Source organism: Cygnus olor, chromosome 1 (genome assembly GCF_009769625.2).
Source record: "Cygnus olor isolate bCygOlo1 chromosome 1, bCygOlo1.pri.v2, whole genome shotgun sequence".
NCBI lineage: Eukaryota > Metazoa > Chordata > Aves > Anseriformes > Anatidae > Cygnus > Cygnus olor.
In genome coordinates this window covers 111,727,046-111,743,753 of record NC_049169.1, presented here as the reverse complement: position 1 = coordinate 111,743,753, position 16,708 = coordinate 111,727,046, and the positions used below count along the sequence as shown (strand labels likewise).

The following is a 16,708-nucleotide window of genomic DNA, read 5'->3' as shown; positions in this document are numbered from 1 at the left end:
TATTTCAAAAACAACACGTTTATGCAGAATTTTTGCATATAAGAACCGTTCAGGATACATTACAAATGACTTACCCCCAAAAGGTGTTGGAAACTGAGCCATGGTTCTGTCACTTTTAGCTTGTTAATAGATGCCTGAAAAAAATAAAAACAATAATAATCACAAACAGTTACGGTATCTTCCCCTTTCAATACATTTTCTGTACCACCATCGATTAGTACAGGAAAAATCAAGGCAATGAAGAAACAGTATCACGTAAAAACTACTTGAAAAAAACAGTTACTTGCAAGGGATCTAAATGTCTCATTTTTTGTGCTATTCTGTCCATCCTTAAGTGTCTTTTCAAACTAGCAAACATAGCTACATTTCAGTTCTGTTTCAAGAATGCCCTCAAAAATGATCTTCGTTTATAAATAATCAGTGATGTAGTAAAGAACAGAACTAAGTCAGCCCCAGCTGACGAGATCTCAGTGACACTGCTCAACACTGCATTACTTCACCGGGTGTAACAGCTCTGCTCCTACTTAAGAGCAAAATTGGCTCTGTTTCCAACTGTTGAAAACATACGACATTGTCAGCGATCTGTTTTTCACTCCTGACAAAAAAATAAATAAAAAATCATAAAATGCACTGTATTGCTTAGAGTTCCTTTGTTTAAACAAAGTACAGTAAAAAATGAAACTAGATTGCAAGACTCCTTTACCCTGAAATCGGCCCACAAATTTAATAAGTGTGTTCAAATGAATAGAGTGCTGAAGCTGACATCACAAGGAAAAATGCTTTAGTTGGTGGGAGATACTCTTAATTTAACACTGCTTACTTCTCAAATAAAAGCAATCTAGAGTCCAGAAATTTAATCTTTAAAGGAAAAAAAAAAAAAGGAAAAACATTTTTCTTTTGCCACACAAAGACTGACATCAATTGCCTGAGCCAAGAGGACAATAGCTAGCAAGAGAGTGGCAAAACAATGAAAAAGCAGCCTCTTGTCCTACTGGATTCCACCCATGTTTTCCAGGCAACAGGAGAAAAACAAAAGGAAACAGAACCAGAAGGAGAATAATTTAGACTGCTTGAACAGCAGCAGAAATTTATCAATATCACTAAGAAAAGGCATTAACTTGCACCAACAATTTCCTTTTGTCTGAATTTCTTGTTTGTTCCCCTCCCCATCCCCCTTTCACACTTCCCACATACTCTTCTGGCTTCCAACTTGGGAACCTACTATATATACACACCACAGATGTCACTGAAAAAAAGCAAAACAAAAAACAAAAAAAAAAAAACCAGCATTTTTGCGAACCAGTCTCCCCATCAATTGCAATTTAAAACACTACGAAGAAAATACTGATTTTTCTCCTCATAATTTGGCAGGGCAACCAAGCGTGGTACACGACTCAGAAACCTTCTTCCAAATGCCAGGTAACGCAGCCGATACCAATTTCACGCAGAGAAGGCATCACCTCAAAAGTTTGGAATCACACACCTACAGATACAGTATTTTCACAAAATACTGCAAACCCAGCTACCTTGGTAGTACGACTATTTCAAAAGCGTTTCTAAAGTGCTGAAAAATGACCACTTTAATCTATAAAGTGCAGTCAGTATCTTTATTATGACGCTTCTATTCCTTAAAACTATGAGCAAACCCTAGAAGAAAAAGTTGTTGGAACTTCCATAGATGTATGGTTGAATCTTATGGCACTCGAGTGTCACAGAGATAACAGGAGGGACACCAGAAGAGCACAGATTCTCTTCCTGCTGCAGTTTTCCACACGATGCAGAAGGACAGGAAAAGCATTATTTATGGCAGCCACAGGAGGACAAGAGCAGAAAGCCAAAAAAAAAAAAAAAAAGGAAACTCAGACTTGAGAGGGAAGAGAACTAGAGTTTAAGAAAGAAATGAAACAAAAGATATCAACTTATTCAATTGTGCAAGCTGAGAAAAGTGAAATATTTTACGAACTGGGACAGAAGAGTGCAAAAAAGGACTGAAAGCGTTTAGCCACTTAAGGGAAGTGGATTTAAGGTCACTTATGGACTCTCCTCCCTATATGACCAGAACTCCAAAAGAATTGGTAGTTTATTGCTCCTCTACCTTGACCACATCGGACAGAAGGGAGAGGGATGGGAAGTCTCAAGGCTATGCCTGTAGTAGATGTCAAAGAAAGCATAATGCCATTGAAAAGAGCAGAATGGATGCTGGAAGGAAAAAAAAAAAAAAAAACAAGAGTTAGCAGTAAACAACAGTAAGCAGTAAATAGTGATCAGTAAAATGGAGAAAAGGAACAGAAAGCTAGGTTAAACTTGGGAGCCTGGAAAACAAGAGACTGCAGAGACACAGCAGGAAGCAGAGAGAGAGAATGATCACTGTACCCCAGTAAAAGAGTAATTTAAGTTTGCCCTTTATTGCCAATGGCACACCTAAGTTCCACAACCAGAGGTTTCATTTAACATGCCCGAGGTAACGCCAAGGGCTCGACCTCTGCAGGAATTAAACTTTGCAGCTGCAGACAGCCGATTCTACCAGCTCAGGGGTTGTTACATATGAAAATGAAGACCAAGGGAGAGCAGGAATTTCACAGCATTCTCATGCTGGGTGACTTGGTAGTTTTTTGAGTATTTGGGCAGTTCAAGATCTCTGGGATGGAGAGCAGGTATTTATCTGAAAAACACCTGGCACAGTCATTATGTTATAAATGTATTGTATATTTCTAATGACTGCAATAGAAATACAAGCACTGGTATTTCAATTCACAACATTATTTTCAAACAGCAACAAGTTGTTTTGGATCGGCATTCTTTAAACCCTAATCTCTGCTGGTTCCACAATAGCGTGAACACTTCCCTGAGCCTTCTTAGATCCTCCCAGCAACCCCCAACAAGAAAAAATGTGTAACATGGCAAAACAAAAGTTGGGAAGCAAGCAGAAAGCTGACAGCAAAGCAGTATGGGTGAACAGCCCTGTCAGTTCCCTGCGGGAAAGCAGTAGTTTCTCTCTAATCAACTACTGGTATTCAGATTTGTATGAACTCGGTTATTTTGGCTTTTTTTTTTTTTAATTCTCTAACAAATGTGATTGCAATTGACCAAGAGTTCAGAAGTTACTCAGGCAGAAGGAAGAAAGACAATAAGGGGAACCATAAGTGCACCATTAGTCAACTGTAAGCGTTGTCCTTAGAAAGCCAACCTAAAACCCTCACCGTAAGCAAAATTATGCAAGTAATGAATTGTTAAACACCAGTCCTTCCAATAGTTTACTTTGCTCAGCAATCAGAAGATGCAACAGATACTTCATGCTGCTTTCAGAAAGAGCAATGAAGAGCACTGAGCCACTCACCTCCCCGTGCCCACAAAAAGGCTCAGTGCATCACTGCACTGACAATTCAGAAGAATCCCACAGTTACACACTTTCTTCTACCACACATCAGTCCATAAACAACAGGAAGATACACATCTAATCTAAGCATAACATGAGCCACTAAATGCTATGACTGTTCACAGACCCTGCACTTCTCCCAGTGCTCAAGTTCCCAGCGTGGTGCCCATATTAACCCAACCCCGTGCCCTCTGCCCACAAAGGGCTGTGTGGTACCAGGATGTCTTTGGGGTCTCACATCTGTGAAAGCAGCACAAGGAACAAGTGATGGTCCAGTCAAGAAGTCGCATGCAAGTGCACGAGGCACATTGCATACTTCTGCCCTCTGTGCTTCTTCTCGGCTCAGGAACGTTGTCCTATGTTGCCAGAAGCCGGCAGAAAGGGTTGGCAGCGATCCTCCAGTTTCACTCCACACCTGCTGTGTTCAAGGGTTTCACCTCTCCGGCTCTCAGGAGGTTGAAAGCCCACAAAGACCAGCAGTGACCATTTCCAGCAAGGAAAGTGGGGAAAGCGGAGTGCACTGTTCCTCAGAAATAACAGGGTCAATAACACCAGATGAGCCCATGCTTTTCAGCCTATTTTCAGCACTCAGCTGAGTGCTATTTCTCAGCGCCGAGGAGATGGGCAATGCTTGGAGATGGATTCTCAGCCCTGATTTTCTTCCTCTGGGACAACCCTACTGGAACAAATGCAGTCCTTCCGTCCATGATTTCCTATGGGCTTCAGAGGAAAATGAGGCTTTCGGCATACATGACCATGGTGGTGATGTAAATTTAAATACTGATGTCTTATTTAAAATTTAACCCTGAAAAGTGATCAGGTTGAAAACTAAATTATCAAGACGTAAAAGTCAGATGTATGAAAATTCCCTCCACTACGTATTATATATAGGCTTTAACAACACGTCTCAAAACTTTGCTCGTTTCTATTTAAAGTTGCCTATGTTCTTAGAAAGACACATAAAAAAAGCCATAGGAGGTATAAATTAAGCTCAATTTTGCTATTTCTGTGCTAGGCGTCTTTACAGGGACAAGTCACACAGGAAAAAAAAAAAAAACGTAGTTTTATTCTCCTTAAAATGCACCACACCATTTCTATTCCTCAACAGCCTTCACATATCTTGGGCACACAATACATAAAGTAATCCTCGAGGCAACTTATCAGTCACCTCCCTCCTCCTACAGGAAAACAAACAAACAAACAAACAAAGAAAACCAGATAAAGCACGTCCTTCTCACGAATTCCAAGTTACAGCAAAATACCCCGAGCAGGACATCATCTCAGAGTTTCACAGACTAACAGCAGGTTTTGTTGCTTTCCCATGTTACATGGAGAAGTCCTTACACTTACTAATAATAAAAGGACTCCAACAGTTTCAGCAAAGCCTGGTTATTTAAGATAGATGTCGGAAAACAAAAATAATTGGAGATATTCATAAGGAGTCTGACTCTTGCTCTTTGGAGATCAGATAGTTAATACAGTTAGCAGCTTGAGTCGAACTTTTCAGAGTTTCAGCTCTTCACAGGAATCATTTCTAGCTGTAAACACCCTCACAAACGTCAGGATGTTCTACCGTTTCTTGTATTTTTTCCCAATGAGATGAAAAAGGCTGGGCACAGTCGCAAATATTGTTCAGATTCCTGTGGCAAGGATCAAAGGGCTGCTGCGAAGATCACTTTGGTAAACAGATCTATCTTCTGCTCTGGAGAAAGAACAAGCTGACCACAAATGAAGAGAAATCACTACAAACCCACCCGGCAGACAACAGGTGTGGTACCGAAGTGCTCTTCTTTTTCCTCCACTCTAGATCAGAAAACAGAAAAACAGAAAGCTCGAGTCTAATGGCAAACTCCTTACTTTCAAAAAGCAGAAGAAATTGAGGCATTTATCAACAGGCTGTTGACAACTGTGGTGGAAGCCCCAGACTGACAACAAAAATGATGTTTCTGGGTACAATAAACCTGCAAGCAATTATGGCCATTGTTTATTTTTTTTTGCCATGGCACTGCCACTTCATCTTGTTCTGTCACTCCCACTTCAAGTAGTTTTGTAAGAAAGCCCTCCTCAATTATTTCCAGGAAGCACCAGATTTTTGTCTCTCCTTGCTCAAATACTACATAAAGGACACATTGTCCAAAACCCATTTTATTACTTCATGGCCTTAGGGTCAAAGTTCAAGAGAAATGCTATGAAGAACACACTTGGTCAATGATCAGGCAAGTGTAAGGTCCAGACAGAAGGTTTCATTTGCCACCCAGATCAACAACTGGCTTGCTCTTTATCCCAGTTTCTTTCAGCAAACACCAGTTTTCCAGGCTATATTAGCTCATACTTCTGGGTATTTCTGCTTTCTTTAACCTGTAAATATTTATACTAATAATTTCACATTTAACCAGTAAGCCAGGTGTTCAGAGTTTATTTAGAAACATAGAAGACTATTTCTTCACAGACTCATTCCCTGAAAATGTGGTCCTTTTTCCTTCCAACAGACGAGGAGCGATGAGGTAACTGCTTACTAGCTTTGACATACTTCTTCTGAAGCAAACAGGAACGACAATCCCCACTTCAATCCCCATTCCAAAGCTGGGGAAGCTACGGCAGGAAAGCATTTGATGGAGGAGATGTCCCTTGGCCCATACCCTGGTGAGGCTGACTGAGAGGGCTTCACACCAGGATCGATCAGGGAGGGAGACACCGTTATGAACACTGGGGTTCAGCCAAGGGATGGTGCGGCCCTGTCTGAGGGTGGCAAGGCTAGTGGGAGCGTCTCTGCTGCCCCAAGGAGCACTGTGGGTTCAGGAGCACGTTTGAAGTGCTTGCATACCCAACCTGTGCAGTATGGGGAACACATGGGATGAAGTGGAAGCTTTGGTCCTTTCCCAGAGCTATGATATCACTGGTATTAGTGAGACTTGGTGGGACGAGTTCCCCACCTGGAGTGATGGGATTGCAGGCCAGCGGCCATCCAGGAGGGACAGGCAGGGCAAGAGAAGGGGAGATTCGACTGTGAGGCCCTTGCCGTAAGGGATGGTGAAGTAGAGAGCCTCTGCGAGAAGATTAAGGGGGCAGATAGCAAAGCAGACCAGGATGATAGCACGGATAAGCCATTCTATAGGCAAGTGGGGGACATCCCAGCATCGGTAGGTCTTGTCCTTATGGGAGACATCAACTTCCCAGGCAAAAACTGGGACTATCATACTGCTGCGACAAGCAAAGCTGGGAAATTCCTAAAACGTGTTGAAGATAACTTCCTATCACAAGTACTGACTGAGCCAACCAGGAAAGGAGCCCTCCTGGATCTGTTGTTTGAGAACAGGGAAGGCCTTATGGCAGAGGTGACAGTACGTGATTGTCTGGGCCACAGTCATCATGAAAGAGTTGAGTTCATAATTTTTGGTACAAGGAGAAAAAAGATCGGGACTTTACCATCATGGACTTTAAGAGTCAAATATTGTGTGCAGTTCTGGGCTCCACAATATAAAAAGGACGTTAAGGTCCTTGAAAGCATCCAGAGGAGGGCAGCGAAGCCGGTAGAAGGGTGGGCTGGCAGTCATGTCCTGTGAGGGGGGGCTGAGGAGACTGGGGTTGTCCAGCCTGGAGAAGAGGAGGCTGAGCGGCGACCTCATTGCTCTGCGACTCCCTGAGGAATGAAAGTGGAGAGGGAGGTGCCGGCCTCTGCTCCTGGTCACCGATGACAGGACACGCAGGAACAGCACAAAGCTGCTCCAGGGATAGCTCAGGCTGGACATGAGAAAACATTTCTTTACCGTGAGGGTGGTCAAACACTGGAACAGGCTTCCCAGTGGATGCGCCCATGCCATGTTCAAGAGGCATTTGGACAATTCCCTCAGCAACGTGATTTATCTTGTGGTTAGCCCTGAGGGGGCCAGTGAGTTGGACTAGGTGGTCAATTGTAGGTCCTCTCCAACCGAACTATTATTCTATTCTAATTCAAGGTAAAAGTTAATAGCTTAACTTGGAACAGAAACCTAATTCAGTCTTATCATGAACCACAAGAACATATTTTGCACAAGGGTATTACATGTAGCAGATAAACTAAATGATAAAGTTGGAAACGTGAAGTTAAAGAACCAGACACCTTCCTACATTCAGCAACTTCATCCACATAAAAAATGTTGCTGATGACTGCATATTACCAGCAGTACTCAAATAGCTCACAAACACCATATTTAAAATATTTCAGGAGAGTAAGGACTAGGTAACCAAGCAAAAGTATTTCCCTTAAGCAGTTCCCAGTTTAATCAAATGCAGTTAACAGTAGGAGGAATGCAAAGGCTGCAGTGATGAGATCATTTTGTTGTACAGTCTAGCTAGCACAATTTGAATGGCTGTTGCTAATCTCACACACATACACACTGGTTTTAATCTTGACAGCACTTCAGCCACTAATTCCAGTCATGAGTGAACTGTCATTGAATTACAGTATCTTTTTAAAGAAATGACAGGCTTTCATTTTAAAAGATTTAATGTGATAGAAAATTCACTGTGATAGAAAATCCACTGCATCATCTACTGGTTCTAAAAATCTTTATTAAAAATCTTGTTTTATTTTCATTTCAGTAAGTGTTGACTTCATTCCAAACCACCAGATCTTGTAAGGTGTGATTTTTCTTACTTTATATATATATATATATATATACACAAATTAAAATTAAAATGAACTTTTAGGGGTTTGAGCATTTACAGCTTTATTTTCTTTTAATTGTTGCCTTCACTTACAGGGGTGTAACAATAAGCTGATTTTTTATGTTAAAAGTCTTTACTAACACAATTGCAGTTGAGAATTTCTGACTCCTCCCTCTTCAAAACAAGTTTTTATACTAAAAATCTGAAAAGCAAGAATTATGGAGTTAGAAATGCATGCCACAGCTACAAGCTGTAGTAGTAGCCTGGCATTTACTTCAAGAGTGATTTAGTAAGGAGGACAAGGAAACGCATGACATCACTGCTAGCTATGGAAGTATTGTGCTCACTTAGACCCTCAAAGTCTGTTTTGTTTCACAAACATGAACTTGAGCAGTGATCTCAACTGCCAGTAAATACTGGTTTATAGTTATCCTGAATGCTAAAAGAATCAGAAAAAGCAGATTGGTTCTGCTATTTACAGTACACAAAATGAAACAATGATGCTTTATTTCAGAACTTATAATCTGGCTGCCTCCGATGCTCAAGGATCACAAAACAATGGCAATGTCTTAAAAAGATGTCCTCTTAAAAAGAGAAAAGTGGACAAAGCCTGGAATCCAGCTTTAGCCAAAGGAAAGCAACATCTGACAAAGTCTGGGTGTTCTGTAACACCCAGGTGTGAGTGCCCTGTTATGTATATATTCGTGTATCATTCTAAGAACACACTGACAGCCACATCATACTTGCAACTTAGCCATCTTTAACTTTTTAGCTCCACTTTTTCAGAGAGTTAAGCATAGTTGTTTCAAAAGCCCAAAGCAGCACTGAATCGCTTTATTTCACTGAGCAGATTTCCCTTACCAGATTTCTAATTCCTCCAATCCATATAACCTGCAAGGCTGTACAAATCCCCGTTCTTGTCTGAACTTGACCAACAATGACATTGAAAGAAGGGAAAAAGATTCAGATATTCCGAGTTCTTTCACTTCATATTTTCCAATTCCTCCCCAAAGCAACAGTTATGCTAGCAGAAGGGTAAGAAGGAACAAAAATCCTGGAGTCAGCATATATATGTTGACAGAATGCAGGAGCTGTGTGCCCATTCCCTTTCCCCTCCCCCTAGACAAACCCATAAGATAAGAGCTCTATGTGGGCAGAAATGGGATAAAGTTGGTGATATATGGGAAGGTGCAGATGCCTCTGTCCTCTGAACTACTCCAGAGTAGGTCAGCTTGCTTTCCATAAGCACCTGCTCTTCTGAACTCTTAGAGGAATGGTGATCATCTACATAAGAAGTGGTACGGCAAAAGCTATTTGCCATAGTCAAACAGATTTTCAAACGGTGTTTTATTAGGAGTTATTCAGCATCTATCATGCCATAGCAGAAACTCAATGCAGACAACTTCAATACTGAGTGAAGTTCAATATTGAGTGAAGTAGCCAACCCATGGGCTTTCTGCTCCAAATGTCTTCCTGTCTCTGCCTTCCTAACTCTTCAGCATGATGTTAGGAGCACTTTTAGATCCAAGAGCAGACAAGTATTATGTCCTTCAGACAAATATTGCTGTTACCTTTCTTTTGGTCACACTCGATCCTGTTGTTCAGTCACAGGTTGATAGTAATAGTTCGACTAGTTTGCCTGACTACAGCAAACAGCATTTGCCATACCGCAGTAATACAGCTGAAGAGGGAGAAGCATGAGAAACTGCCCTGTGAGCACCACGGTCAGACAGGGAGGAGGATGTGCTCTGGGCACTGGAGCAGGGATTCCCCTGCAGCCCATGGAGACCACGATGAAGCAGATATCCACACTGCAGCCCATGTAGGGCCCCACTCCAGAGCAGGTGGATGTGTCAGGTAGGGCTACGGCCCATGGAAAGACCACTCTGGAGCAGGGAAAAAGAGTCAGGGAGGCAGCAGCAGAGAGGAACTGCAATGGCCTGACCACGGCTGCTGTTCCAGAGGAAGCAGGGGTCAGGAATGGAGGTGTAAAGGTGAGCCTAGGAGAAAGCCGAAAGTGTTGTTTTAATTTCTCAGTACCCATTTTAATTGGTGATTGATTTAATTTTGCCCAAGTAAAACCAGTTACTGCCATGGGCAAAACTGACACGTGAGATCCCTGCCCTTATCTTGACCCACGAGCTTTTCTATCCCATTTTCTCCCGGTCCTGGTGAGAAAGGGGAGCGAGAGCACAGCTGGGCAAATGCAACCCACCACAACATAGTAACTTAATTCAAAGAAGCCCCTATTCCAGCTGTAGATGACCCTGACTCTTCAGGAAACATTAAAGGCTGCATAGGAAATGACAGAACTAGAAAGAGTGTGAACAGAGAAAACTGGTTTGACTTATGAAATTATTTTTTTATTTAAGTATATATAAATATTGAATGAAACTGTGTTGACTGACTTCTTCTACAGGTTTGGCACACAAAAGGCTTCAAGAGGACTGTGCCAAAGTGCTCTGTACATAGTAGCAAGGTGAAAAAGTTACCAATGCTACATTTTAGTCAAGGAAACTGTGACAATTTGTGTTTAAAGAGAGATTAAAGAAGAGGACATGGTCTCTTTTCTACTTCAAGTAAGAAACCTGTACAATAAGCAGTACCTGCCACACAGGATACAATTCAATAATCCTCCTCGGTCTCCCAGAAATTGAACGTGACCTAGAGGCAGGCACCTTTAGCAGAGTATTCAGAGAACTGTAGCTATAAAACAATACAAATAATAGTTCCCAAGCGAGTACAGAAAACATACTTAAGTCTAAAGCAGCTGAGATGTTACAAGGAAGTATTTACTAAAGCTTCACTTTTTTCAAAGCAGATCACTTTATTCAGTTACAGATTTACTTGTGCTAAGATTTGGAACCCCTTTTCCAGCAGTAGGACCATCAGTTCTCAGCTCTACAGAAAGTGAAATACTCCTTTTATAACCAACCCAACTGAAGCAACGGTATGCACTTTGACAAAGGAAAAGACACCTTAGGGGAAAAAATATTCTTCGAAATACTTATCTGATGTTACCTAAGGATATTAGTATACCTTTTAACCGTGCTTCCAGCAGACAACAAAAAGACAAATCAGCACTTTAAACAACAACTTTATTGTGAAAAAATGCAAATGTTGGATGAACAAATACTAAAATTTCCTCTTATTTTTCACAAACAGACACTTGAAGCAGGACAGACCCTTGGGCATTGTAAAGTTAATGTATTTCTTTTTACTGGAAAGACTGCTCATCAGACAATACATATTGGAGAATAAAGGATTCTCCTACACTGCCAAGTATGCAAAATCTGCATAAAGCTTAAACAAGGAATCAAATGTGTTAAAGCTGAATTACCAGTGGTAATGTCTCCTATTTAAAACATGTTTACAAACTCACTGATGAGCTGAAAGCGGGACTCAATTGCACAAGGCAAGGTATATCCCAAAGTAAGTTTTTTCTATTTCCTTTTTCCATCAGGGAATACCTATTCCTCTCTAAAATGCCTAGAAGAGATTTTCATAAGAGAGCAGAACCATTTCAGCTGTGTCCACAAGACTAAGCAATCGATACATGCAAAAGGATAAGGGAAAGAAAGTGATTTGCAAAATGAAATGTTAAATAAATAATCAAAAAAGCTTATTCTGGTTTATAAATCCTATTTCAATATTAAACTGACTTATCAAAGTACCACCACTGTAAGTGCAGCTGAATGGCACAAAAATTGCTTAAGGGCACATGATGAGTTTCATTTCCAGAAGACAAATATTCATTCTATCACTTCCATATAAAGCAGCTTCCTGCATATCAAAAAAAAAAAAAAAAAAAAAAGAGGTTTTGAACCCTCATTGGGGTAAGAGATTCTTCAAATATTAAGACAAGTGCGGGAAACATCCTGCTGAATATAATACTGGTAGTACTGGTAATAATGAGTTTAAAGGTAGCAAAGAAATTATAGAAACCATGTGAAAAAATGAAAGCTTCCATATACTTCAGTAAAGGAGAGGTCTAAGTACTTACGCAAGATACTCCTTCAAAGCACATACACAGTGAAGTGAAGGTTTCCCCCACTAAAAAAAAAAAAAATCTCATAAGTGGAAGTAAGAGCTTACTGCAGGAACTGAGAGATTTCGGTTTTAGTCAAAACAAGCTGGATGTTGCAATCCCTATTCCACAGCAGCACTATCTAACCGGCGAGCAGTTGAGGGAGCAACGGGATCACTCAAACATGGTGCTGCAAAGTTCCAGGCTATCAACACTCCACGTTTCTGCCAAGGGTTGGGAATTACTTAAAGCCTATGCAAGAAAGAACCAGGACATGCACACAAACTAGCTACAGGAAAAGCAGCAGATAAAGAAGACTGACCACTTGAAAAAACATACGTGTATTAAACAGTTAGAAAATAGGGGCCCGTTCTCAAGTATATAAATATTTATAGCTGAAAAATGACTTCTCTTAAGAATGCAGGTGTTACAGGGAGAGGGATCCATATGCACAGGCATTTTTCATGCTTGGTCTGCAAAGGAGATTAACTTTGTTATGGTCTTTCTGTAAGTGAGCAAGGAAATCTATACGGTTAATAATTCTGAAAAGAAAGATTTCCCTGAAGTGTTTTAATACCTCTTTCCAGGATAAAAATTCTTTTCATTAAGGATAAGAAAATTACCATTACTGCTAGCGCTAATGGTTTACTTCTCGTAGGTTACAAATCTGCAGGATGGTGAGGTTTACTTACTGTAGCTTACAAATTTCTCCCCTATGGGTACCTCAGAAGTCATCTGTTTTTCAGTACCTAGTAATCAGGGAAATTTGTTACAAGTCACATCATGGTTGCGGGGCTGTCTTCAACTAGGAAAAAATTAAGTTGAAAAATCATAATAAGATGTCCTGATTTCACAACATAATAGACCTATAAAAAAACTTTCAAGTATGATTCAAGCATAAAGTGAAAACAGCCATGGAAAACAAGCCTGCTGACCTCCTTGAAAACCACCATATTTGCAATTTTTAAGAATGCTAACTATTAATCACTGCCCAACTTATCAGGCTTACATGGCAAGGTTTTGGTAGCAGAGGACTGCAGGGGTGGTGTCTGTGAGCAGAGCCCAGCAGCTGCCCTGTGTCAGATCAGAGCCAGCTCCAGCTGGCTCCAAAAGGGACTGGCCACTGACCAGAGCTGAGCCCATCAGCTCACTAATACTGATTCCACCTCTGAGAGAGCAGATTTGAGGAGGAAAAAAAAAAGGGATGGATGACAGCAGCTGGGAGAGAGGAGTGAGAATCAGCCTGCAGCCCCCAAGGTCAGTGCAGCAGGAGGGCAGGAGGTGCTCCAGGCACGCAGCAGCAGTTCCCCTGTGGCCTGTGGAGAGGCCCCTGGTGGAGCAGGCTGTCCCCCTGCAGCCCATGGGTCCCACATGGAGCAGATCTCCACGCTGCAGCCCGTGGAGGAGCCCCGGGTGGAGCAGGTGGATGTGGCCTGGAGGAGGCTGCGGCCCATGGAGAGCCCCCGGGCCAGAGCTGCAGCCTGTGGAGAGGAGCCCACGCAGGAGCAGGGGGTCTGGGGGGAGCTGCCACCCGCCCATGGGGGACCCGTGCTGGAGCAGTTTGCTCCTGGGGGATGGACCCCGTGGTACGGAGCCATGTGGGAGCAGTTCTTGAAGAGCTGCTGCCTGTGGGCAGCCCCCGCAGGCTCAGTTCGGGAAGGACGGCATCCCGTGAGGAGACGAAGCGTCAGGGACTGACCGCAGCCCCCATTCCCTGTTCTCCTGAGCTGCTCAGGGGGAGGATGTAGAATATGTCAGATGGGGGGAAGGTGCTTTTAGTTTCTCACTGCTCTGATTTGTTAATAATAGGCAATAAATTATTTTAATCTCCCTATGCTGAGTCTGTTTTGCCCCGACGATAATTGGTGAGTGATCTTCCTGTCCTTATTTAAACCTGAGCTTTTTTTTTTTTTTTTAAACTTTTCATCATATTTTCTCTCCCTTCTCCTTTGAGGAGGGGGAGAAAGAGAGCAGCTGTGGTGGAGTTTCGCTGCTCAGCAGTGTAAAACCAGCACACCAACTACACACGTAAGTGCAGTTCTACAGGCATGTAATAGCATGAGCCTTATTCATGGAAGTCATCTGGTGGCAGCAGGTTTACTATAAAGAGACAGCCTGAACTCCGTGTCCTCGGGAGACTTGTTTCCTCAGCAAAGGCAGGGACAAAAAAACGTAAGTGAAGAGATAAGACATTATATGGGGAGCAGTAAAGAAAGGTCATGAAGAGGAGGGCCAACAAACAGAGAAGCAAGACAAGCCTGATAAAGCAGGGAGGGCATGATGCTAACAGCAGACTTCATGGCTCATCCACCTCAAAGTTCAAATGCAGCTCGTGCCAATCCTCCATCAAACTTCTGCAGCTCTCACAGCACTCCTGTAAAGCCTTACAAAGATTAACCTTTCCAAGTATTCCACTTCTGAGAAGAGATCATTCAAATACACTCAGAATACGACGCTATACCCATTGCCCCGTGATGACAGTGTAATGATCTAAATACAGAACTTGGTTTTAGGATCTGGGTTGCCCAGAGAAAGTTAGCTTTGCTGTTGTTTTTAAAGCAGGGATTGTAAGACCCTTTCTATTTCACCTTCCCTCACAATACAAACCCTGAACAAGATTCTTGTAGGACACAGATGTTGAAGTGGAAAACAACAAGTTTCCTCGTTTAACTTCAACTCCAGTCATCCTGTCAGACCCTGAACTGTAACTTCTTACAGAAGCTGTCAGCGCTGCACCTCACCCAGTCACTTTTCTGTGGGTACGTTCATTGCCATGAGCTTACTTTGGTTCACTGAAAGTTAACATTGGTTGGGATGAAGCCAAGACTCGCAGTGAATGAAATAGAAATGCCACCTCTAATGTCAATTTTAAACAGTTACCAAGTGAAGTCCTGGGATCAAATCCAGATATTTGCATTACCTTCACTAAAATGAGAGTTGCATGTCTAAAAATCCAGTTCTAAGGAAAGAGGCAATAATCACACTAAAAAAAAAAAAAGGATTTTGTGGTGTTTAGATCGTTATCATCAATCATTAAAAAGACCATGAAAAGACTGTTTCAAGTTCAGGATGAAGTATGCAGCCAAAGCACAGGAAGATTCTGAAGCACACAACATATATGCAGTAGGACTGAAAACATCTGACTATGTGTAACACAAGGACTGCTGTATGTATGGTACCAAAATAGAGATATTTTTGTGAATAAAGTTATCCTGATGCAAAGGACATTTCTCACTTGCAGCAGTTTTAATCTTTCTTGAATTTTAAGACGAGAATTTAAGAAGTTCTTCTGCCTTTTTCTAAGGTATCCAGTTGACCAGTCATGGTCTCATCTTAAAATGGACTTTGCCCAGAGAATTCTCATTTTTTTCCCAGATGTTTAGGTGACTGCAATCTATAAACCTAATTTGACTTAGCGGTTTGCATAAGTCACTCTGGTCCTAGCCCAGAGAGCACAGCATCTGTGGCAGATTTATGTCATACCTAAGGCAGTTATCACTTCTCATAAACTGAAACAAAACCGTAATAAGATTTCCTCAAAAAACATACTGAGTAAACAACATTACTTTTTCAAGATTCTCCACTGTTGCTTATTTAAATTGGTACTTAGTACTAATATAACAATAAAATAATATTGCTGGGTACCAAAAACATTTGGAGAAAGGGGAACCTTATTTTATTGGAAGAACTCACCTCACTTGTCTAACAGGATCACGTTGATAGGTCTTCAGTCAGGTGTGTATACACACACACACGAGGGAAGATAGAGCAGAAAGCTGTGGTTTAACGTTACAACCTACATTTATTTACCATTAGAGGCAAGTAATGTATCTTCACATGAGAATGATAGACGTGAAAAGTTTCTAAGTTGTATAGTACAGGAGGAATCCAAGTTTACATGACTTAAAGCTCACACTCAGAGCAGTGAATTAAAACCAGACAGCCAAAATGAGTGCTGTCCCCATTCATTCAACCTCCTCCTCCAGAAGCTACTGCAACTGTTAAGGTGATCTCACTCATGAAGCAGGAACAGGACTACTTTATTTCTCAACTTGGCATGTTAAAAATAGGGGCATGCTTACACTGAAAACTGAGTCTTGTGACTCCAACAGAAGACACCTTGAAGGCCAGGCTCTGCAACAGAGACATCATACAAAGAGGCTTGGGGACAGCTGTGAAGGAAGCTTGAAACAGCAGAGGCTGGCATAACTGGCAGCACGTTCAACAGTAATTTCTCAACACACACTGGCTGGCTTCAGCACAGCATAGTTTAAGTGCTGGCAACTGACAAGATGTTAAAAATAAGCTTTGGACTCTAAAAATACATTTCTAATTATTTACATTCTGAGCTGAGACCTCAAAATGAAATCTGAGTTTATATTGAAGCTTCCATGCCTTCCCCGATCATTACAGCTAATAAATTACCCTCTAAAATGGCAAGAAAGATTTTCTTGTAATCATCTGTCTGGAGAAGCATAGGCTAAAGACAGTTAATGTTAAAAAATAAAGTTGTCAATACTTAGCTATTCAAAAACCCCATACACTGAAGCACTTACAATCAAAGCTCCATCAGACAAAAAGCCTTAGATCTCAAGTACTCAGTCTAGTTTTCAACTCACCTGAAAAATACGCACAGCATTTACTGAGGCTTGAAATGA

At 41.6% G+C, this 16,708-nt stretch overlaps 1 protein-coding gene across 1 annotated transcript in view; it reads right to left on the bottom strand.

Annotated features, from left to right (window-relative positions):
• Positions 1-16,708, bottom strand: part of ITSN1 (intersectin 1) — a 128,261-nt gene that overhangs the window by 98,312 nt on the left and 13,241 nt on the right. Inside the window, 1 exon segment of the mRNA XM_040545357.1 lies at positions 75-134. Within this exon segment, the coding sequence (XP_040401291.1) occupies positions 75-102 (28 nt within the window). The 5' untranslated portion in view covers positions 103-134.